General features: G+C 53.7%; 1 protein-coding gene across 11 annotated transcripts in view; it reads right to left on the reverse strand.

Annotated features, from left to right (window-relative positions):
• LOC146079846 (uncharacterized) overlaps positions 1-25,091 on the reverse strand; it is a 214,461-nt gene that overhangs the window by 154,630 nt on the left and 34,740 nt on the right. For 7 of the 11 annotated variants that reach the window (XM_083186495.1, XM_083186496.1, XM_083186490.1 and 4 more), the window contains 4 exons: positions 20,424-20,480; positions 20,289-20,339; positions 12,701-12,910; positions 1,813-1,866 (listed from right to left, as the gene is read on the reverse strand). In XM_083186495.1, coding sequence (XP_083042621.1) covers positions 1,813-1,866; positions 12,701-12,910; positions 20,289-20,339; positions 20,424-20,480 — 372 coding nt within the window. The remainder of the gene's footprint in view (positions 1-1,812; positions 1,867-12,700; positions 12,911-20,288; positions 20,340-20,423; positions 20,481-25,091) is intronic. The other 4 variants (XM_083186499.1, XM_083186493.1, XM_083186492.1 and 1 more) reach the window with 2 other exon arrangements.

Genomic DNA, 25,091 nt, shown 5'->3' on the forward strand with positions numbered 1-25,091 from the left:
TGACACACAGCAACATCACTGACACACGGCTACATCACTGACACAGGGTAACCGTCACTGACACAGGGTGACCAGCACTGACACTGTGTAACCATCACTGACACTGGGTAACCATCACTGACACAGGGTGACCATCACTGACACAGGGTGACCGTCACTGACACAGGGTAACCATCACTGACACAGGGTACCGTCACTGACACAGGGTGACCGTCACTGACACAGGGTAACCATCACTGACACAGGGTGGCCGTCACTGACACAGGGTGACATCGCTGACACAGGGTGACATCGCTGACACAGGGTGACATCGCTGACACAGGGTGACCGTCACTGACACAGGGTGACCGTCACTGACACAGGGTAAACGTCACTGACACAGGGTACCGTCACTGACACAGGGTACCGTCACTGACACAGGGTGACCGTCACTGACACAGGGTAACCATCACTGACACAGGGTGTCACTGACACAGGGTAACCATCACTGACACAGGGTACCGTCACTGACACAGGGTGACCGTCACTGACACAGGGTGACCATCACTGACACAGGGTGACCATCACTGACACTGGGTAACCATCACTGACACTGGGTAACCATCACTGACACAGGGTGACATCACTGACACAGGGTGACATCACTGACACAGGGTGGCCGTCACTGACACACAGCTACATCACTGACACAGGGTGACCATCACTGACACAGGGTGACCGTCACTGACACAGGGTGACATCGCTGACACAGGGTGAACGTCACTGACACTGGGTAACCATCACTGACACAGGGTGACCGTCACTGACACAGGGTGACCATCACTGACACACAGCAACATCACTGACACAGGGTGACCATCACTGACACAGGGTACCGTCACTGACACAGGGTGACCGTCACTGACACAGGGTGACATCACTGACACAGGGTGACATCACTGACACAGGGTGACATAACTGACACAGGGTGACCATCACTGACACACAGCAAAATCACTGACACAGGGTAACCATCACTGACACAGGGTGACCGTCACTGACACAGGGTGACCTTCACTGACACAGGGTAACCATCACTGACACAGGGTAACCATCACTGACACAGGGTGACCAGCACTGACACAGGGTAACCATCACTGACACAGGGAACCGTCACTGACACAGGGTGACCGTCACTGACACAGGATGACCGTCACTGACACAGGGTGACCGTCACTGACACAGGGTGACCGTCACTGACACACAGCAACATCACTGACACAGGGTGACCGTCACTGACACAGGGTGACCGTCACTGACACAAGGTGACCGTCACTGACACAGGGTGACCGTCACTGACACAGGGTGACCTTCACTGACACTGGGTGACCATCACTGACACAGGGTGACCATCACTGACACAGGGTGAACGTCACTGACACAGGGTGACCTTCAATGACACAGGGTGACCTTCACTGACACACAGCAACATCACTGACACAGGGTGACCGTCACTGACACAGGGTGACCGTCACTGACACAGGGTGACCGTCACTGACACTGGGTGACCGTCACTGACACTGGGTGACCGTCACTGAGACAGGGTGACCATCACTGACACAGGGTAACATCACTGACACAGGGTAACATCACTGACACACAGCAACATCACTGACACACAGCAACATCACTGACACAGGGTGACAGTCACTGACACAGGGTGACATCGCTGACACAGGGTGACATCACTGACACAGGGTGACATCACTGACACAGGGTGACATCACTGACACAGGGTGACATCACTGACACACACTATCATGTCCGGCTAACCTGAGTCTCCGTGTTGCACACATCCGCCAGGCTCAGACTTTATTACCGGGAGACCTTTTATTGGCAAACAAAACAGCAGGTTACAGTTATGGACTAAATATCATATGGATACCCAAGGACCTTGTGGAAAGACTGGCACCATACCCCCCATATGCCCGCCCAGACCTATTACTCACATAGCCCCATGTACAGTAAGGACTGGCACCATACCCCCCACATGCCGCCCAAACCTGTTACTCACATAGCCCCATGTACAGTAAGGACTGGCACCATACCCCCACATGCCGCCCAGACCTGTTACTCACATAGCCCCATGTACAGTAAGGACTGGCACCATACCCCCCACATGCCGCCCAGACCTGTTACTCACATAGCCCCATGTACAGTAAGGACTGGCACCATACCCCCCACATGCCGCCCAGACATGTTACTCACATAGCCCCATGTACAGTAAGGACTGGCACCATACCCCCGACATGCCGCCCAGACCTGTTACTCACCCACCCCATGTACAGTAAGGACTGGCACCATACCCCCCACATGCCGCCCAGACCTGTTACTCACATAGCCCCATGTACAGTAAGGACTGGCACCATACCCCCCACATGCCCGCCCAGACCTGTTACTCACATAGCCCCATGTACAGTAAGGACTGGCACCATACCCCCCACATGCCGCCCAGACCTGTTACTCACATAGCCCCATGTACAGTAAGGACTGGCACCATACCCCCCACATGCCGCCCAGACCTGTTACTCACATAGCCCCATGTACAGTAAGGACTGGCACCATACCCCCCACATGCCGCCCAGACCTGTTACTCACATAGCCCCATGTACAGTAAGGACTGGCACCATACCCCCCACATGCCGCCCAGACCTGTTACTCACATAGCCCCATGTACAGTAAGGACTGGCACCATACCCCCCACATACCCGCCCAGACCTATTACTCACATAGCCCCATGTACAGTAAGGACTGGCACCATACCCCCCACATGCCGCCCAGACCTGTTACTCACATAGCCCCATGTACAGTAAGGACTGGCACCATACCCCCCACATGCCGCCCAGACCTGTTACTCACATAGCCCCATGTACAGTAAGGACTGGCACCATACCGCCCACATGCCGCCCAGACCTGTTACTCACATAGCCCCATGTACAGTAAGGACTGGCACCATACCCCCCACATGCCGCCCAGACCTGTTACTCACATAGCCCCATGTACACTGAGGACTGGCACCATACCCCCACATGCCCGCCCAGACCTGTTACTCACATAGCCCCATGTACAGTAAGGACTGGCACCATACCCCCCACATGCCCGCGGAGAACTTTTACTCACATAGCCCCATGTACAGTAAGGACTGGCACCATAAACCCCACATGCCCGTGGAGAACTGTTACCCACATAGCCCCATGTACACTGAGGACTGGCACCATACCCCCCACATGCCCGCCCAGACCTGTTACTCACCCAACCCATGTACAGTAAGGACTGGCACCATACCCCCCACATGCCGCCCAGACCTGTTATTCACATAGCCCCATGTACAGTAAGGACTGGCACCATACCCCCCACATGCCCGCCCAGACATGTTACTCACCCACCCCATGTACAGTAAGGGCTGACACCATACCCCCCACATGCCCGCCCAGACCTGTTACTCACCCACCACATGTACAGTAAGGACTGGCACCATACCCCCCACATGCCGCCCAGACCTGTTACTCACATAGCCCCATGTACAGTAAGGACTGGCACCATACCCCCCACATGCCGCCCAGACCTGTTACTCACATAGCCCCATGTACAGTAAGGACTGGCACCATACCCCCACATGCCGCCCAGACCTGTTACTCACATAGCCCCATGTACAGTAAGGACTGGCACCATACCCCCCACATGCCCGCCCAGACCTGTTACTCACATAGCCCCATGTACACTGAGGACTGGCACCATACCCCCCACATGCCCGCCCAGACCTGTTACTCACATAGCCCCATGTACAGTAAGGACTGGCACCATACCACCCACATACCCGCCCAGACCTGTTACTCACATAGCCCCATGTACAGTAAGGACTGGCACCATACCGCCCACATGCCGCCCAGACCTGTTACTCACATAGCCCCATGTACAGTAAGGACTGGCACCATACCCCCCACATGCCCGCGGAGAACTGTTACTCACATAGCCCCATGTACCCTGAGGACTGGCACCACACCCCCCACATGCCGCCCAAACCTGTTACTCACATAGCCCCATGTACAGTAAGGACTGGCACCATACCCCCACATGCCGCCCAGACCTGTTACTCACATAGCCCCATGTACAGTAAGGACTGGCACCATACCCCCCACATACCCGCCCAGACCTGTTACTCACATAGCCCCATGTACAGTAAGGACTGGCACCATACCCCCCACATGCCCGCCCAGACCTGTTACTCACATAGCCCCATGTACAGTAAGGACTGGCACCATATCCCCCACATGCCGTCCAGACCTGTTACTAACCCAACCCATGTACAGTAAGGACTGGCACCATACCCCCCACATGCCCGCGGAGAACTGTTACTCACATAGCCCCATGTACACTGAGGACTGGCACCATACCCCCCACATGCCGCCCAGACCTGTTACTCATATAGCCCCATGTACAGTAAGGACTGGCACCATACCCCCCACATGCCGCCCAGACCTGTTACTCACATAGACCCATGTACAGTAAGGACTGGCACCATACCCCCACATGCCGCCCAGACCTGTTACTCACATAGCCCCATGTACAGTAAGGACTGGCACCATACCCCCCACATGCCCGCCCAGACCTGTTACTCACATAGCCCCATGTACAGTAAGGACTGGCACCATACCCCCCACATGCCCGCCCAGACCTGTTACTCACATAGCCCCATGTACAGTAAGGACTGGCACCATACCCCCCACATGCCCGCCCAGACCTGTTACTCACATAGCCCCATGTACAGTAAGGACTGGAACCATACCCCCCACATGCCGCCCAGACCTGTTACTCACATAGCCCCATGTACAGTAAGGACTGGCACCATACCCCCCACATGCCCGCGGAGAACTGTTACTCACATAGCCCCATGTACACTGAGGACTGGCACCACACCCCCCACATGCCCGCCCAGACCTGTTACTCACCCACCCCATGTACAGTAAGGACTGGCACCATACCCCCCACATGCCGCCCAGACCTGTTACTCACCCAACCCATGTACAGTAAGGACTGGCACCACACCCCCCACATGCCCGCCCAGACCTGTTACTCACCCAACCCATGTACAGTAAGGACTGGCACCATACCCCCCACATGCCCGCGGAGAACTGTTACTCACATAGCCCCATATACAGTAAGGACTGGCACCATACCCCCCACATGCCCGCCCAGACCTGTTACTCACATAGCCCCATGTACAGTAAGGACTGGCACCATACCCCCCACATGCCGCCCAGACCTGTTACTCACCCAACCCATGTACAGTAAGGACTGGCACCATACCCCCCACATGCTGCCCAGACCTGTTACTCACCCAACCCATGTACAGTAAGGACTGGCACCATACCCCCCACATGCCCGCCCAGACCTGTTACTCACATAGCCCCATGTACAGTAAGGACTGGCACCATACCCCCCACATACCCGCCCAGACCTGTTACTCACCCAACCCATGTACAGTAAGGACTGGCACCACACCCCCCACATGCCCGCCCAGACCTGTTACTCACCCAACCCATGTACAGTAAGGACTGGCACCATACCCCCCACATGCCGTCCAGACCTGTTACTCACATAGCCCCATGTACAGTAAGGACTGGCACCATACCCCCCACATGCCCGCCCAGACCTGTTACTCACATAGCCCCATGTACAGTAAGGACTGGCACCATACCCCCCACATGCCGTCCAGACCTGTTACTCTACAACCCATGTACAGTAAGGACTGGCACCATACCCCCCACATGCCCGCGGAGAACTGTTACTCACATAGCCCCATGTACAGTAAGGACTGGCACCATACCCCCCACATGCCCGCGGAGAACTGTTACTCACATAGCCCCATGTACACTGAGGACTGGCACCACACCCCCCACATGCCCGCCCAGACCTGTTACTCACCCACCCCATGTACAGTAAGGACTGGCACCATACCCCCCACATGCCGCCCAGACCTGTTACTCACATAGCCCCATGTACAGTAAGGACTGGCACCATACCCCCCACATGCCCGCCCAGACCTGTTACTCACATAGCCCCATGTACAGTAAGGACTGGCACCATACCCCCCACATGCCGTCCAGACCTGTTACTCTACAACCCATGTACAGTAAGGACTGGCACCATACCCCCCACATGCCCGCGGAGAACTGTTACTCACATAGCCCCATGTACAGTAAGGACTGGCACCATACCCCCCACATGCCCGCGGAGAACTGTTACTCACATAGCCCCATGTACACTGAGGACTGGCACCACACCCCCCACATGCCCGCCCAGACCTGTTACTCACCCACCCCATGTACAGTAAGGACTGGCACCATACCCCCCACATGCCGCCCAGACCTGTTACTCACATAGCCCCATGTACAGTAAGGACTGGCACCATACCCCCCACATGCCCGCCCAGACCTGTTACTCACATAGCCCCATGTACAGTAAGGACTGGCACCATACCCCCCACATGCCGCCCAGACCTGTTACTCACATAGCCCCATGTACAGTAAGGACTGGCACCATACCCCCCACATGCCGCCCAGACCTGTTACTCACATAGCCCCATGTACAGTAAGGACTGGCACCATACCCCCCACATGCCGCCCAGACCTGTTACTCACATAGCCCCATGTACAGTAAGGACTGGCACCATACCCCCCACATGCCGCCCAGACCTGTTACTCACATAGCCCCATGTACAGTAAGGACTGGCACCATACCCCCCACATGCCGCCCAGACCTGTTACTCACATAGCCCCATGTACACTGAGGACTGGCACCATACCCCCACATGCCCGCCCAGACCTGTTACTCACATAGCCCCATGTACAGTAAGGACTGGCACCATACCCCCCACATGCCCGCGGAGAACTTTTACTCACATAGCCCCATGTACAGTAAGGACTGGCACCATAAACCCCACATGCCCGTGGAGAACTGTTACCCACATAGCCCCATGTACACTGAGGACTGGCACCATACCCCCCACATGCCCGCCCAGACCTGTTACTCACCCAACCCCTGTACAGTAAGGGCTGGCACCATACCCCCCACATGCCGCCCAGACCTGTTATTCACATAGCCCCATGTACAGTAAGGACTGGCACCATACCCCCCACATGCCCGCCCAGACCTGTTACTCACCCACCCCATGTACAGTAAGGGCTGGCACCATACCCCCCACATGCCCGCCCAGACCTGTTACTCACCCACCACATGTACAGTAAGGACTGGCACCATACCCCCCACATGCCGCCCAGACCTGTTACTCACATAGCCCCATGTACAGTAAGGACTGGCACCATACCCCCCACATGCCGCCCAGACCTGTTACTCACATAGCCCCATGTACAGTAAGGACTGGCACCATACCCCCCACATGCCCGCCCAGACCTGTTACTCACCCAACCCATGTACAGTAAGGACTGGCACCACACCCCCCACATGCCCGCCCAGACCTGTTACTCACCCAACCCATGTACAGTAAGGACTGGCACCATACCCCCCACATGCCGTCCAGACCTGTTACTCACATAGCCCCATGTAAAGTAAGGACTGGCACCATACCCCCCACATGCCCGCCCAGACCTGTTACTCACATAGCCCCATGTACAGTAAGGACTGGCACCATACCCCCCACATGCCGTCCAGACCTGTTACTCTACAACCCATGTACAGTAAGGACTGGCACCATACCCCCCACATGCCCGCGGAGAACTGTTACTCACATAGCCCCATGTACAGTAAGGACTGGCACCATACCCCCCACATGCCCGCGGAGAACTGTTACTCACATAGCCCCATGTACACTGAGGACTGGCACCACACCCCCCACATGCCCGCCCAGACCTGTTACTCACCCACCCCATGTACAGTAAGGACTGGCACCATACCCCCCACATGCCGCCCAGACCTGTTACTCACATAGCCCCATGTACAGTAAGGACTGGCACCATACCCCCCACATGCCCGCCCAGACCTGTTACTCACATAGCCCCATGTACAGTAAGGACTGGCACCATACCCCCCACATGCCGCCCAGACCTGTTACTCACATAGCCCCATGTACAGTAAGGACTGGCACCATACCCCCCACATGCCGCCCAGACCTGTTACTCACATAGCCCCATGTACAGTAAGGACTGGCACCATACCCCCCACATGCCGCCCAGACCTGTTACTCACATAGCCCCATGTACAGTAAGGACTGGCACCATACCCCCCACATGCCGCCCAGACCTGTTACTCACATAGCCCCATGTACAGTAAGGACTGGCACCATACCCCCCACATGCCGCCCAGACCTGTTACTCACATAGCCCCATGTACACTGAGGACTGGCACCATACCCCCACATGCCCGCCCAGACCTGTTACTCACATAGCCCCATGTACAGTAAGGACTGGCACCATACCCCCCACATGCCCGCGGAGAACTTTTACTCACATAGCCCCATGTACAGTAAGGACTGGCACCATAAACCCCACATGCCCGTGGAGAACTGTTACCCACATAGCCCCATGTACACTGAGGACTGGCACCATACCCCCCACATGCCCGCCCAGACCTGTTACTCACCCAACCCATGTACAGTAAGGACTGGCACCATACCCCCCACATGCCGCCCAGACCTGTTATTCACATAGCCCCATGTACAGTAAGGACTGGCACCATACCCCCCACATGCCCGCCCAGACCTGTTACTCACCCACCCCATGTACAGTAAGGGCTGGCACCATACCCCCCACATGCCCGCCCAGACCTGTTACTCACCCACCACATGTACAGTAAGGACTGGCACCATACCCCCCACATGCCGCCCAGACCTGTTACTCACATAGCCCCATGTACAGTAAGGACTGGCACCATACCCCCCACATGCCGCCCAGACCTGTTACTCACATAGCCCCATGTACAGTAAGGACTGGCACCATACACCCCACATGCTGTTACCCTCTGCTCACAGGAGCTTCTGTATACTCTCCTCCTCTAGGTGGCGCTGTTACCCTCTGCTCACAGGAGCTTCTGTATACTGATCTCCTCTAGGGAGCGCTGTTACCCTCTGCTCACAGGAGCTTCTGTATACTGTCCTCCTCTAGGGGGTGCTGTTACCCTCTGCTCACAGGAGCTTCTGTATACTGACCTCCTCTAGGGGGCGCTGTTACCCTCTGCTCACAGGAGCTTCTGTATACTGATCTCCTCTAGGGGGCGCTGTTACCCTCTGCTCACAGGAGCCTCTGTATACTGACCTCCTCTAGGGGGCGCTGTTACCCTCTGCTCACAGGAGCTTCTGTATACTGACCTCCTCTAGGGGGCGCTGTTACCCTCTGCTCACAGGAGCCTCTGTATACTGACCTCCTCTAGGGGGCGCTGTTACCCTCTGCTCACAGGAGCTTCTGTATACTGTCCTCCTCTATGTGGTGCTGTTACCCTATGCTCACAGGAGCCTCTGTATACTGACCTCCTCTAGGGGGCGCTGTTACCCTCTGCTCACTGGAGCTTCTGTATAGTGGCCTCCTCTAGGGGGTGCTGTTACCCTCTGCTCACAGGAGCCTCTGTATACTCTCCTCCTCTAGGGGGCGCTGTTACCCTCTGCTCACAGGAGCTTCTGTATACTGTCCTCCTCTAGGGGCAGTGGCGGATTCAGGGGGGGGGCACCCGGGCACGTGCCCCCCCTGTCATTCATTTTGTAGATGAGGACCAGAGCTTTCCAACGAGCCCAGCCCCATGTCTCTACCCCCCCCGGGAACCGGAGATATCGCCTGGTAAAGCTGTAACATTTTTTTCCCCATAGGATAATATGGGACCCGTCAATTCCGACCCCCACCCGGTTCCAACGGCTGCCAGTTCCCCCCCTGGCATCACAGGAGATTGTGGTTGATGTCATTCAATTCCAAATCTCTGGGCCTTCAATATGATACCAGGATGGTCCATATCGGTCAATCGGTTCCAGAGATATAGCGTGTAAATCGATTTTTTTATTTTTGAAATGTAATTTCATGGCTGTTCATGTTCTTTGAGGGCAGATTACTCTGGAACCAAACGTTCCAGTTTCACTGGACCAAAATCATTCAAAGCCCACTCAAAAGTTCTTCAATATGATACTTGTCTCATGTAAGTTGGTCAGTTGGTTCTGAAGATATAGCCGGTTAAATGAGATAACTGGTTAAAGGGGGGGAGGGGTGGTTTTCTCTCCCCCTCGCACCAGAAATGCAGGGACTAGGCTGGTGTAAAAGGGGCCAACCTGGGAATGCATTTTCTGGTGGGAAATGGGTATTATTTCAAATAGCTGGGACCTGCAGTGCTCGGAATACAGCCAGGCTCTGCCACTATCAGTGGCTATCACTTCTGCCTGGCGGCGGCTGTCCCCCATTTACCACGAGCATGTATTCCCCGTTGGCAATGAGCATGTAATCCCACATGGCAATGAGCATGGAACCCTTGGCAATGAGCATATAGATAAGCAGCACTTATGTAGCATAATTTTTAATAGGCATTATGGTGTTTGGCATAATACATAATGGACATCATGCCGTGTAACTTAACGTGCAATGGACATTATGGTGTAAATGTTTAATGCGCGCCTTTGGTGGACAATGTCCCTGTTTATGAAGCGTATTGTGAATTTTGTCTTAATCTGTGTGGCATTATGTGAATTCTGGCTCAATCCATGTGGCATTATGTGAATTTTGGCTCAATCCATGTGGCATTATGTGAATTTTGGCTCAATCCATTTGGCATTATGTGAATTTTGGCTTAATCCATTTGGCATTATGTGAAATTTGGCTCAATCCGTGTGGCATTATGTGAATTTTGGCTCAATCCGAGTGGCATTATGTGAATTTTGTCTCATTCCATTTGGCATCATGTGTAAGGGGCAAGTATAATGGGGTCCAGTATTTTGTTGCATAATGTGTAGAAGTTGTATATGGTGTTGTACACTACACTCAAGGACACACCTCTGTTGAGTGGCCACAACCCCTTTTCCAGAGCGTGCCTTCAGCGCGCGCACAACTACAACCTTCACTTTTGTTGCCATGGTGGGCCTGCGTACTTTAAATGCCAGGGCCTATTTTTAATCCCATTGCCACCCTCTCTCTGCCACTCTCTTAGCATGTACACTGGCACCACTAACACTGGCCCTCCCCCACCTAAACCCTCTTTTATCATGGTGCCCCCCCTGTCATTTTATCCTGGATCCGCCCCTGTCTAGGGGGTGCTGTTACCTTCTGCGCACAGGAGCTTCTGTATACTCTCCTCCTCTAGGGGCGCTGTTACCCTCTGCGCACAGGAGCTTCTGTATACTGTCCTCCTCTAGGGGGCGCTGTTACCCTCTGCTCACAGGAGTTCTGTATACTCTCCTCCTCTAGGTGGCGCTGTTACCCTCTGGTCACAGGAGCTTCTGTATACTGATCTCCTCTAGGGGGCGCTGTTACCCTCTGCTCACAGGAGCTTCTGTATACTGTCCTCCTCTAGGTGGCGCTGTTACCCTCTGCTCACAGGAGCTTCTGTATACTGTCCTCCTCTAGGGGGCGCTGTACCCTCTGCTCACAGGAGCTTCTGTATACTCTCCTCCTCTAGGTGGTGCAGTTACCCTCTACTCACAGGAGCTTCTGTATACTGATCTCCTCTAGGGGGCGCTGTTACCCTCTGCTCACAGGAGCTTCTGTATACTCTCCTCCTCTAGGTGGCGCTGTTACCCTCTGCTCACAGGAGCTTCTGTATACTGACCTACTCTAGGCGGTGCTGTTACCCTCTGCTCACAGGAGCTTCTGTATACTCTCCTCCTCTAGGTGGCGCTGTTACCCTCTGCTCACAGGAGCTTCTGTATACTGATCTCCTCTAGGAGGCGCTGTTACCCTCTGCTCACAGGAGCTTCTGTATACTGTCCTCCTCTAGGGGGCGCTGTTACCCTCTGCTCACAGGAGCTTCTGTTTACTGTCCTCCTCTAGGGGGCGCTGTTACCCTCTGCTCACAGGAGCTTCTGTATACTCTCCTCCTCTAGGTGGCGCTGTTACCCTCTGCTCACAGGAGCTTCTGTATACTGTCCTCCTCTAGGGGGCGCTGTTACCCTCTGCTCACAGGAGCTTCTGTATACTCTCCTCCTCTAGGTGGCGCTGTTACCCTCTGCTCACAGGAGCTTCTGTATACTGATCTCCTCTAGGTGGCGCTGTTACCCTCTGCTCACAGGAGCTTCTGTATACTCTCCTCCTCTAGGTGGCGCTGTTACCCTCTGCTCACAGGAGCTTCTGTATACTCTCCTCCTCTAGGTGGCGCTGTTACCCTCTGCTCACAGGAGCTTCTGTATACTCTCCTCCTCTAGGTGGCGCTGTTACCCTCTGCTCACAGGAGCTTCTGTATACTCTCCTCCTCTAGGTGGCGCTGTTACCCTCTGCTCACAGGAGCTTCTGTGTACTGTACAGTTATCAAAGGAGAAGGGAATGTCACACACAGGCAATAGAAACTTGTACTTACTGTCTGTGCCAGTGATGCCATTATACTGTATAACAAGTACAGGTACTATGGCAACAAGAGACTGGTAATAGCGATCCTGTGTCCATCCCAATAAACCCTCCCTCTCACACCCCTCATGTTACTGCATGACATCATAGACACATTTGTGACACTTACTGATACACACCTGATGGTGGCGGTACGATGTAACGTCCTTGTGCATCAATGTGGCTGGGGAACAGAGCAGGAGGGATGCGCGCTACAGGATAGTAATCAGCAGAAGAGTCCTGGGACATCTCATCCCACCCATCATCCGGCGGGGCCAGAGGCTCCTCCCCCTCCTCCGAAGATGACGATGAGAGGGGGCGTCTACATTTCTGTCTCCACCGCCGACCTGCTGTGACATCACCACAACTGTTACGCTGACACCTCAAATACACGAGCACACATCTACTGTATATCACTGACACAAGGTGGCATCACTGACACATGGTGACATCACTGACAGTCACATCACTGACAAACAGCAACATCGATGACACACAATGACATCACAGATACACAGCAACATCACTAACACATAGTGACATCACTGACACACAGTGATGTCGCTGGCATATGGCAACATTACTGACACAAGGTGACATCACGGACACACAGCAACACCGATGACACACAATGACATCACAGATACACAGCAACATCACTAACACATAGTGACATCACTGACACGCAGTGACGTCGCTGGCATATGGCAACATTACTGACACAAGGTGACATCACAACTATTACACTGATACACAGCGACATCACTGACACACTCTGACATTGCAGACACGGTGACATCACTGATATACAGTCACATCACTGACACACAGCAACATCGATGATACACAGTGACATCACAGATACACAATGACATCGCTGACACACAGAAACATCACTGACACATGGTGACATCACAGATACACAGCAACATCACTGACACATGGTGACATAACTGACACACAGTGATACCACAACGCAATGACATCACTGACACATGGTGACATCGTTGACACACAGTAACATCACTGACACATGGTGACATTACTTACACATGGCGACACTATACCTATTACACTGATATACAGTGACATCACTGACACACAGTGACCTCACTGACCCACACAAATACACAATCACATAGATATACCCACATGGTGACATCACTGACACACAGTGACATCGATGACACATGGCAACGTTACTGACACATAGCAACATTACTGACACATCGTGACATTGTTGACACATGTTGACATCACTGACACACAGCAACATCGATGACACACAGTAACATCTCTGACATAGTGACATCACTAACACAAGGTAACATCACTGACACAAGGCGTCATTACTGACACCTGGTGATATCACTGACACATGGCAACATTACTGACACACAGTGAAATCACTGACACAGGGCAACATTACGGACTCATGGCGACACCTCAACTATTACACTGATACACAGCAACATCACTGACACATGGTGACATCACTGATCCACACAAATACACAATCACATAGATATACCCCAGGCACATGGTGACATCACTTACACACGGTGACATCTCTGACAAACAGTAACATCACTGACACATGGCAACGTTACTGACATATGGCAACATTACTGACACATGGTGACATCACCAACACATGGCAACATCACTCACACATACTGTAGTGACACCACAATTATTGCACTGATACACAGGGACATCACTGACACATGGTGACATCACTGACCTACGATGACATCACAGATACACAGCAACATCGCTGAAACAGGGTGACATCACTGACATCGCCGACACATGGCAATATTACTGACACATGGTGACACCACAACTATTGCACTGATACACAGGGACAACAGTGACACATGGTGACATCGGTGACACACAGCAACATCAATGACATATGGCAACATTACTGACACACGGTGACATCGCTGACACACAGAAACATCACTGACACATGGTGACATCACTGACACACAGCGACATTACTGACACATGGTGACATCACAACAATTACAATGATACACAGCGACATCACTGACACACACAGTGACATTACTGACACACACATATACACAATCACATACATATATCCCAGACACATGGTGACATCACTGACACACAGCAACACCACAACTATATCACTAATACACAGCGACATCACTGACACATAGGGGGAAATTTACTAAAGGAAATTTGTAAAAAAATAGGTGTATTTGTATCCAGAAATACACTTATTTTTGACATTTACTATCCCAAAAATACGGCAATTCGTAGTCGTATTGATGTGCTATCAATACGAATACGAATTGCCGTATTTTCGGAATCGTAAATGTCAAAAATAAGTGTATTTCTTGATACAAATACACCTACTTTTTACAAATTTCCTTTAGTAAATTTCCCCCATAGTGACATTACTGACATCACTGACACACGGCGACACCACAACTATTACACTGATACACAGCGACATCACTGACACACATGGTAACATCACTGACACATGGCGACACAATTATATCACTGATACACAGCGACATCACTGACACATGACACCTTCACTGACACACAGCCTCGGTGACATCGCTGACATATGGAAACAGCTATTACTGATACACTGCAACATCACTGGCACACGGTGACATCACTGACACACAGAAAAACCACAACTATTTCACTATGACAGTGACATCACTGACATATGGTGACAATACTGACACATGGTGACATCACTGACACACACAAATACACAATCACATAGATATACTCCAGACACATGATGACATCACCGACACACAGTGACATTATTGACACTTGGCGACACCACAACTATTACACTGATACACAGCAACATTCTGACACACGGTGACATCACTGACACACAGCGACACAACTATTTCACTGATACAAAGCGACATCACTGACACATGGTGACATTACTGATACATGGTGACATTACTGACACATGGTGACAAAACAACTATTACACTGATACACAATGACATCACTGACATATGGTGACATTACTGACACATGGTGACATCACCGACACACACAAATACACAATCACATAGATATACTCCAGACACATGGTGACATCACTGACACACAGCGACATTATTGACACTTGGCGACACCACAACTATTACACTGATACACAGAAACATCACTGACACACACGGTGACATCACTGACACACGGTGACATTGCTGACACATGGTGACATCACGGACACACACAAATACACAATCACATAGATATGCCCCAGACACATGGTGATATCACTGATACACGTGACATCACTGACACACGGCGACATCACTGACACATGGTTACATCACTGACACATGGAAACATTACTGACATATGGCAGCACTACTGATTCACAATGACACCACAACTATTAGACTGATACACCTTAACATTACTGACACACGGTGACATCGCTGCACACGCTGACATCACTGACATACAGTCACATCACTGACACACACCAACATCGATGACACAAACAGTGACATCACAGATACACAGCAACATCACTGACACACGGTGACATCACTGACACACAGTGACACCACAACTATTTCACTGATACAGAGCAACAACACTGACACAACAAATAAACAATCACACAGATATACCTCAGACACACGGTGACATCAGTGACACCACAACTATTACACTGATACACATTGATATCTCACTATGACACACTACATTACTATTATAATATATATATATATATACATTAGGGGCCTAATTCAGCACGGGTCGCTGATTAGTGGCACAGAAGACACAGACTCTCCGATGTTCCGGGAATTTATGAGTACGGGCTGTGACATCAGCGCTGACCACGCCCACCCTGTATCAGAGGCAGATTACAGATGCACAGATGGCGCAGTCTCTCCGATGTTCCGGGAATTTATGAGTACGGGCTGTGACATCAGCGCTGACCACGCCCACCCTGTCTCAGAGGCAGATTACATATGCACAGATGGCGCAGTCTCTCCGATGTTCCGGGAATTTATGAGTACGGGCTGTGACATCAGCGCTAACCACGCCAACCCTGTCTCAGAGGCAGAATACATATGCACAGATGGCGCAGTCTCTCCGATGTTCCGGGAATTTATGAGTACGGGCTGTGACATCAGCGCTGACCACGCCCACCCTGTCTCAGAGGCAGATTACATATGCACAGATGGCGCAGTCTCTCCGATGTTCCGGGAATTTATGAGTACGGGCTGTGACATCAGCGCTAACCACGCCAACCCTGTCTCAGAGGCAGAATACATATGCACAGATGGCGCAGTCTCTCCGATGTTCCGGGAATTTATGAGTACGGGCTGTGACATCAGCGCTGACCACGCCCACCCTGTATCAGAGGCAGATTACAGATGCACAGATGGCGCAGTCTCTCCGATGTTCCGGGAATTTATGAGTACGGGCTGTGACATCAGCGCTGACCACGCCCACCCTGTCTCAGAGGCAGATTACATATGCACAGATGGCGCAGTCTCTCCGATGTTCCGGGAATTTATGAGTACGGGCTGTGACATCAGCGCTGACCACGCCCACCCTGTCTCAGAGGCAGATTACATATGCACAGATGGCGCAGTCTCTCCGATGTTCCGGGAATTTATGAGTACGGGCTGTGACATCAGCGCTGACCACGCCCACCCTGTATCAGAGGCAGATTACATATGCACAGATGGCGCAGTCTCTCCGATGTTCCGGGAATTTATGAGTACGGGCTGTGACATCAGCGCTGACCACGCCCACCCTGTATCAGAGGCAGATTACATATGCACAGATGGCGCAGTCTCTCCGATGTTCCGGGAATTTATGAGTACGGGCTGTGACATCAGCGCTGACCACGCCCACCCTGTCTCAGAGGCAGATTACATATGCACAGATGGCGCAGTCTCTCCGATGTTCCGGGAATTTATGAGTACGGGCTGTGACATCAGCGCTGACCACGCCCATCCTGTCTCAGAGGCAGATTACAGATGCACAGATGGCGCAGTCTCTCCGATGTTCCGGGAATTTATGAGTACGGGCTGTGACATCAGCGCTGACCACGCCCACCCTGTCTCAGAGGCAGATTACATATGCACAGATGGCGCAGTCTCTCCGATGTTCCGGGAATTTATGAGTACGGGCTGTGACATCAGCGCTGACCACGCCCACCCTGTCTCAGAGGCAGATTACAGATGCACAGATGGCGCAGTCTCTCCGATGTTCCGGGAATTTATGAGTACGGGCTGTGACATCAGCGCTGACCACGCCCATCCTGTCTCAGAGGCAGATTACAGATGCACAGATGGCGCAGTCTCTCCGATGTTCCGGGAATTTATGAGTACGGGCTGTGACATCAGCGCTGACCACGCCCACCCTGTATCAGAGGCAGATTACAGATGCACAGATGGCGCAGTCTCTCCGATGTTCCGGGAATTTATGAGTACGGGCTGTGACATCAGCGCTGACCACGCCCACCCTGTATCAGAGGCAGATTACAGATGCACAGATGGCGCAGTCTCTCCGATGTTCCGGGAATTTATGAGTACGGGCTGTGACATCAGCGCTGACCACGCCCACCCTGTATCAGAGGCAGATTACACAGATGCACAGATGGCGCAGTCTCTCCGATGTTCCGGGAATTTATGAGTACGGGCTGTGACATCAGCGCTGACCACGCCCACCCTGTATCAGAGGCAGATTACATATGCACAGATGGCGCAGTCTCTCCGATGTTCCGGGAATTTATGAGTACGGGCTGTGACATCAGCGCTGACCACGCCCACCCTGTATCAGAGGCAGATTACACAGATGCACAGATGGCGCAGTCTCTCCGATGTTCCGGGAATTTATGAGTACGGGCTGTGACATCAGCGCTGACCACGCCCACCCTGTATCAGAGGCAGATTACATATGCACAGATGGCGCAGTCTCTCCGATGTTCCGGGAATTTATGAGTACGGGCTGTGACATCAGCGCTGACCACGCCCACCCTGTCTCAGAGGCAGATTACAGATGCACAGATGGCGCAGTCTCTCCGATGTTCCGGGAATTTATGAGTACGGGCTGTGACATCAGCGCTGACCACGCCCACCCTGTATCAGAGGCAGATTACATATGCACAGATGGCGCAGTCTCTCCGATGTTCCGGGAATTTATGAGTACGGGCTGTGACATCAGCGCTGACCACGCCAACCCTGTATCAGAGGCAGATTACAGATGCACAGATGGCGCAGTCTCTCCGATGTTCCGGGAATTTATGAGTACGGGCTGTGACATCAGCGCTGACCACGCCCACCCTGTATCAGAGGCAGATTACATATGCACAGATGGCGCAGTCTCTCCGATGTTCCGGGAATTTATGAGTACGGGCTGTGACATCAGCGCTGACCACGCCCACCCTGTCTCAGAGGCAGATTACAGATGCACAGATGGCGCAGTCTCTCCGATGTTCCGGGAATTTATGAGTACGGGCTGTGACATCAGCGCTGACCACGCCCACCCTGTCTCAGAGGCAGATTACAGATGCACAGATGGCGCAGTCTCTCCGATGTTCCGGGAATTTATGAGTACGGGCTGTGACATCAGCGCTGACCACGCCCACCCTGTCTCAGAGGCAGATTACAGATGCACAGATGGCGCAGTCTCTCCGATGTTCCGGGAATTTATGAGTACGGGCTGTGACATCAGCGCTGACCACGCCCACCCTGTCTCAGAGGCAGATTACAGATGCACAGATGGCGCAGTCTCTCCGATGTTCCGGGAATTTATGAGTACGGGCTGTGACATCAGCGCTGACCACGCCCACCCTGTATCAGAGGCAGATTACATATGCACAGATGGCGCAGTCTCTCCGATGTTCCGGGAATTTATGAGTACGGGCTGTGACATCAGCGCTGACCACGCCCACCCTGTCTCAGAGGCAGATTACAGATGCACAGATGGCGCAGTCTCTCCGATGTTCCGGGAATTTATGAGTACGGGCTGTGACATCAGCGCTAACCACGCCCACCCTGTATCAGAGGCAGATTACATATGCACAGATGGCGCAGTCTCTCCGATGTTCCGGGAATTTATGAGTACGGGCTGTGACATCAGCGCTGACCACGCCCACCCTGTATCAGAGGCAGATTACAGATGCACAGATGGCGCAGTCTCTTCGATGTTCCGGGAATTTATGAGTACGGGCTGTGACATCAGCGCTGACCACGCCCACCCTGTCTCAGAGGCAGATTACAGATGCACAGATGGCGCAGTCTCTCCGATGTTCCGGGAATTTATGAGTACGGGCTGTGACATCAGCGCTGACCACGCCCACCCTGTCTCAGAGGCAGATTACAGATGCACAGATGGCGCAGTCTCTCCGATGTTCCGGGAATTTATGAGTACGGGCTGTGACATCAGCGCTGACCACGCCCACCCTGTCTCAGAGGCAGATTACAGATGTACAGATGGCGCAGTCTCTGCGATAGTTGTGCATGGGGCGGATTCTCTGCAGCTTCTCAGTTCAGCGTTCCATGCTGAATTAGCCCTTAGGTCAGTAAGACTCAGAGAGACCATGTGGCCCCAATAACTGTATAATTAAACAAGCAAGAGGTACCCCAATGGGAATCAGCTGTTCCTATGCACCCAGAGAAGCACCACAAAAACCAGAACCTGCCCCCATACAGGAGGATGTACTTGGTGACTTACGGGAAGGCAGAGAAGTGCTGGGACAGGACGGCGCCCCCTGCTGCAGGCGAGCTGTAAGGGATACAGTCACATAGTCACATATACTGTATGATATACCACTGGCGTCTATGTATATAGTACCGGCCGTCACATTACCTAGGGTGGGCAACGCGGCTCCATGTACATCTGCCAACTTCTGCTCTCGGCTGGTGGCTGGAACAGGATGAGAAGCATTAGCAGTCCCTTCTCTACACACTGGGGGGCACTATAGGGGTGCAGGAGAGAGGAGAATAATGCAAGGTCCACGATGGCAGGGTCAACAGGAGATTTCATGGGTTTTTTATTTGAGCCGGCAGGCGGTATTTCAGCACTAGGGCGTGGAGGCCACAGCATAGTGTGCGGAGCACAGCGAGCCAAGTGTGTGGACGCAGCACTAGGGCGTGGAGGCCACAGCATGGTGTGCTGAGCACAGCGAGCCAACTGTGTGGACGCAGGACTAGGGCGTGGAGGCCACAGCATAGTGTGCTGAGCACAGCGAGCCATGTGAGTGGACGCAGGACTAGGGCGTGGAGGCCACAGCATAGTGTGCTGAGCACAGCGAGCCAACTGTGTGGACGCAGGTCTAGGGCGTGGAGGCCACAGCATAGTGTGCTGAGCACAGCGAGCCAAGTGTGTGGACGCAGGACTAGGGCGTGGATGCCACAGCATAGTGTGCTGAGCACAACGAGTCATGTGTGTGGACGCAGCACTAGGGCATGGAGGCCACAGCATAGTGTGCTGAGCACAGCGAGTCATGTGAGTGGACGCAGCACTAGGGCATGGAGGCCACACCATAGTGTGCTGAGCACAATGAGCCATGTGAGTGGACGCAGCACTAGAGCATGGAGGCCACAGCATAGTGTGCTGAGCACAATGACACATGTGAGTGGACGCAGGACTAGGACGTGGAGGCCATAGTATAGTTTGCTGAGCACAGCGAGCCAACTGTGTGGACGCAGGACTAGGGCGTGGAGGCCACAGCATAGTGTGCTGAGCACAGCGAGTCATGTGTGTGGACGCAGGACTAGGGCATGGAGGCCACAGCATAGTGTGCTGAGCACGAGCCATGTGAGTGGACGCAGTACTAAGGCATGGAAGCCACAGCCTAGTGTGCTGAGCACAGCGAGCCATGTGTGTGGATGCAGTACTAGGGCGTGGAGGCCACAGCATAGTGTGCTGAGCACAGCGACCCACGTGAGTGGACGCAGCACTAGGACGTGGAGGCCACAGCATAGAGTGCTGAGCACAGCGAGCCATGTGAGTGGACGCAGCACTAGGGCGTGGAGGCCACAGCACACTGTGCTGAGCACAGCGAGCCACGTGTGTGGGAACAATACTAGGGCGTGGAGGCCACAGCATAGTGTGCTAAGCACAGCGAGCCACGTGAGTGGACGAAGCACTAGGGTGTGGAGGCCACAGCATAGTGTGCTGAGCACAGCAAGCCATGTGAGTGGACGCAGCACTAGGGCATGGAGGCCACAGCATAGTGTGCTGAGCACAGCGAGACATGTGAGTGGACACAGCACTAGCGCGTTAAGGCCAAAGCATAGTGTGCTGAGCACAGCGAGTCATGTGAGTGGACGCAGTACTAGGGCTTGGAGGCCACAGCATAGTGTGCTGAGCACAGCGAGCCATGTGTGTGGACGCAGTACTACGGCGTGGAAACCACAGCAAAGTGTGCTGAACACAGCGAACCATGTGTGTGGACGCAGTACTAGGGCGTGGAGGCCACAGCATAGTGTGCTGAGCACAGCAAGCCACGTGAGTGGACGCAGCACTAGGGCGTGGAGGCCACAGCATAGTGGGCTGAGCACAGCAAGCCATGTGTGTGGACGCAGTACTCTTACACGGTGTCAATGTCGACTACATAAAAGAACTTGAAAACTCATGTCCTAATGCTTGTGTCATCCTTAGAATGATGTCGACGTATTTCAGGTGTCAGCCTAAAACATGTCAACGTTCAGTGGTCGGCCACATGCATGTTAGCCCAAATCTGTCCTTACTGGTGGGAACGCTCTGACGGAGCACCGCCCAAATCTGTCCTTACTGGTGGGATCGCTCTGACGGAGCACCGCCCAAATCTGTCCTTACTGGTGGGAACGCTCTGACGGAGCACCGCCCAAATCTGTCCTTACTGGTGGGAACGCTCTGACGGAGCACCGCCCAAACCTGTCCTTACTGGTGGGAACGTTCTGAGGGTGCACCGTCCAAATCTGTCCTTACTGGTGGGAACGTTCTGACGGTGCACCGTCCAAATCTGTCCTTACTGGTGGGAACGCTCTGACGGAGCACCGCCCAAATCTGTCCTTACTGGTGGGAACGCTCTGACGGAGCACCGCCGAAATCTGTCCTTACTGGTGGGAACGCTCTGACGGTGCAACGCCCAAATCTGTCCTTACTGGTGGGAACGCTCTGACGGAGCACCGCCCAAATCTGTCCTTACTGGTGGGAACGCTCTGACGGTGCACCGCCCAAATCTGTCCTTACTGGTGGGATCGCTCTGACGGAGCACCGCCCACATCTGTCCTTACTGGTGGGAACGCTCTGACGGAGCACCGCCCAAATCTGTCCTTACTGGTGGGAACGCTCTGACGGAGCACCGCCCAAATCTGTCCTTACTGGTGGGATCGCTCTGACGGAGCACCGCCCAAATCTGTCCTTACTGGTGGGAACGCTCTGACGGTGCACCGCCCAACTCTGTCCTTACTGGTGGGATCGCTCTGACGGAGCACCGCCCACATCTGTCCTTACTGGTGGGAACGCTCTGACGGAGCACCGCCCAAATCTGTCCTTACTGGTGGGAACGCTCTGACGGTGCACCGCCCAAATCTGTCCTTACTGGTGGGAACGCTCTGACGGAGCACAGCCCAAATCTGTCCTTACTGGTGGGAACGCTCTGACGGAGCACCGCCCAAATCTGTCCTTACTGGTGGGATCGCTCTGACGGAGCACCGCCCAAATCTGTCCTTACTGGTGGGAACGCTCTGACGGAGCACCGTCCAAATCTGTCCTTACTGGTGGGATCGCTCTGACGGAGCACCGCCCAAATCTGTCCTTACTGGTGGGATCGCTCTGACGGAGCAACGCCTAAATCTGTCCTTACTGGCGGGATCTCTCTGACGGAGCAACGCCTAAATCTGTCCTTACTGGTGGGATCGCTCTGACGGAGCACCGCCCAAATCTGTCCTTACTGGTGGGATCGCTCTGACGGAGCACCGCCCAAATCTGTCCTTACTGGTGAGAACGCTCTGACGGAGCACCGCCCAAATCTGTCCTTACTGGTGGGATCGCTCTGACGGAGCACCGCCCAAATCTGTCCTTACTGGTGGGAACGCTCTGACGGAGCACCGCCTAAATCTGTCCTTACTGGTGGGAACGATCTGACGGAGCACCGCCCAAATCTGTCCTTACTGGTGGGATCGCTCTGACGGAGCACCGCCCAAATCTGTCCTTACTGGTGGGATCGCTCTGACGGTGCACCGCCCAAATCTGTCCTTACTGGTGGGATCGCTCTGAAGGAGCACCGCCCAAATCTGTCCTTACTGGTGGGATCGCTCTGACGGAGCACCGCCCAAATCTGTCCTTTCTGGTGGGATCGCTCTGACGGAGCACCGCCTAAATATGTCCTTACTGGTGGGATCTCTCTGACGGTGCACCGCCCAAATCTGTCCTTACTGGTGGGAACGCTCTGACGGAGCACCGCCCAAATCTGTCCTTACTGGTGGGATCGCTCTGACGGAGCACCGCCCAAATCTGTACTTACTGGTGGGAACGCTCTGACGGTGCACCGCCCATATCTGTCCTTACTGGTGGGATCGCTCTGACGGAGCACCGCCCAAATCTGTCCTTACTGGTGGGAACGCTCTGACGGTGCACCGCCCAAATCTGTCCTTACTGGTGGGAACGCTCTGACGGTGCACCGCCCAAATCTGTCCTTACTGGTGGGAACGCTCTGACGGTGCACCGCCCAAATCTGTCCTTACTGGTGGGATCGCTCTGACGGAGCACCGCCCACATCTGTCCTTACTGGTGGGAACGCTCTGACGGAGCACCGCCCAAATCTGTCCTTACTGGTGGGAACGCTCTGACGGAGCACCGCCCAAATCTGTCCTTACTGGTGGGAACGCTCTGACGGAGCACCGCCCAAATCTGTCCTTACTGGTGGGAACGCTCTGACGGAGCACCGCCCAAATCTGTCCATACTGGTGGGAACGCTCTGACGGAGCACCGCCCAAATCTGTCCATACTGGTGGGAACGCTCTGACGGAGCACCGCCCAAATCTGTCCTTACTGGTGGGAATGCTCTGACGGAGCACCGCCCAAATCTGTCCTTACTGGTGGGAACGCTCTGACGGAGCACCGCCCAAATCTGTCCTTACTGGTGGGAACGCTCTGACGGTGCACCGCCCAAATCTGTCCTTACTGGTGGGAACGCTCTGACGGAGCACCGCCCAAATCTGTCCTTACTGGTGGGATCGCTCTGACGGAGCACCGCCCAAATCTGTCCTTACTGGTGGGAACGCTCTGACGGAGCACCGCCCAAATCTGTCCTTACTGGTGGGAACGCTCTGACGGAGCACCGCCCAAACCTGTCCTTACTGGTGGGAACGTTCTGACGGAGCACCGCCCAAATCTGTCCTTACTGGTGGGAACGCTCTGACGGAGCACCGCCCAAATCTGTCCTTACTGGTGGGAACGCTCTGACGGAGCACCGCCCAAATCTGTCCTTACTGGTGGGATCGCTCTGACGGAGCACCGCCCAAATCTGTCCTTACTGGTGGGATC

Source organism: Crinia signifera, chromosome 5 (assembly GCF_055691185.1).
Source record: "Crinia signifera chromosome 5, ASM5569118v1, whole genome shotgun sequence".
NCBI lineage: Eukaryota > Metazoa > Chordata > Amphibia > Anura > Myobatrachidae > Crinia > Crinia signifera.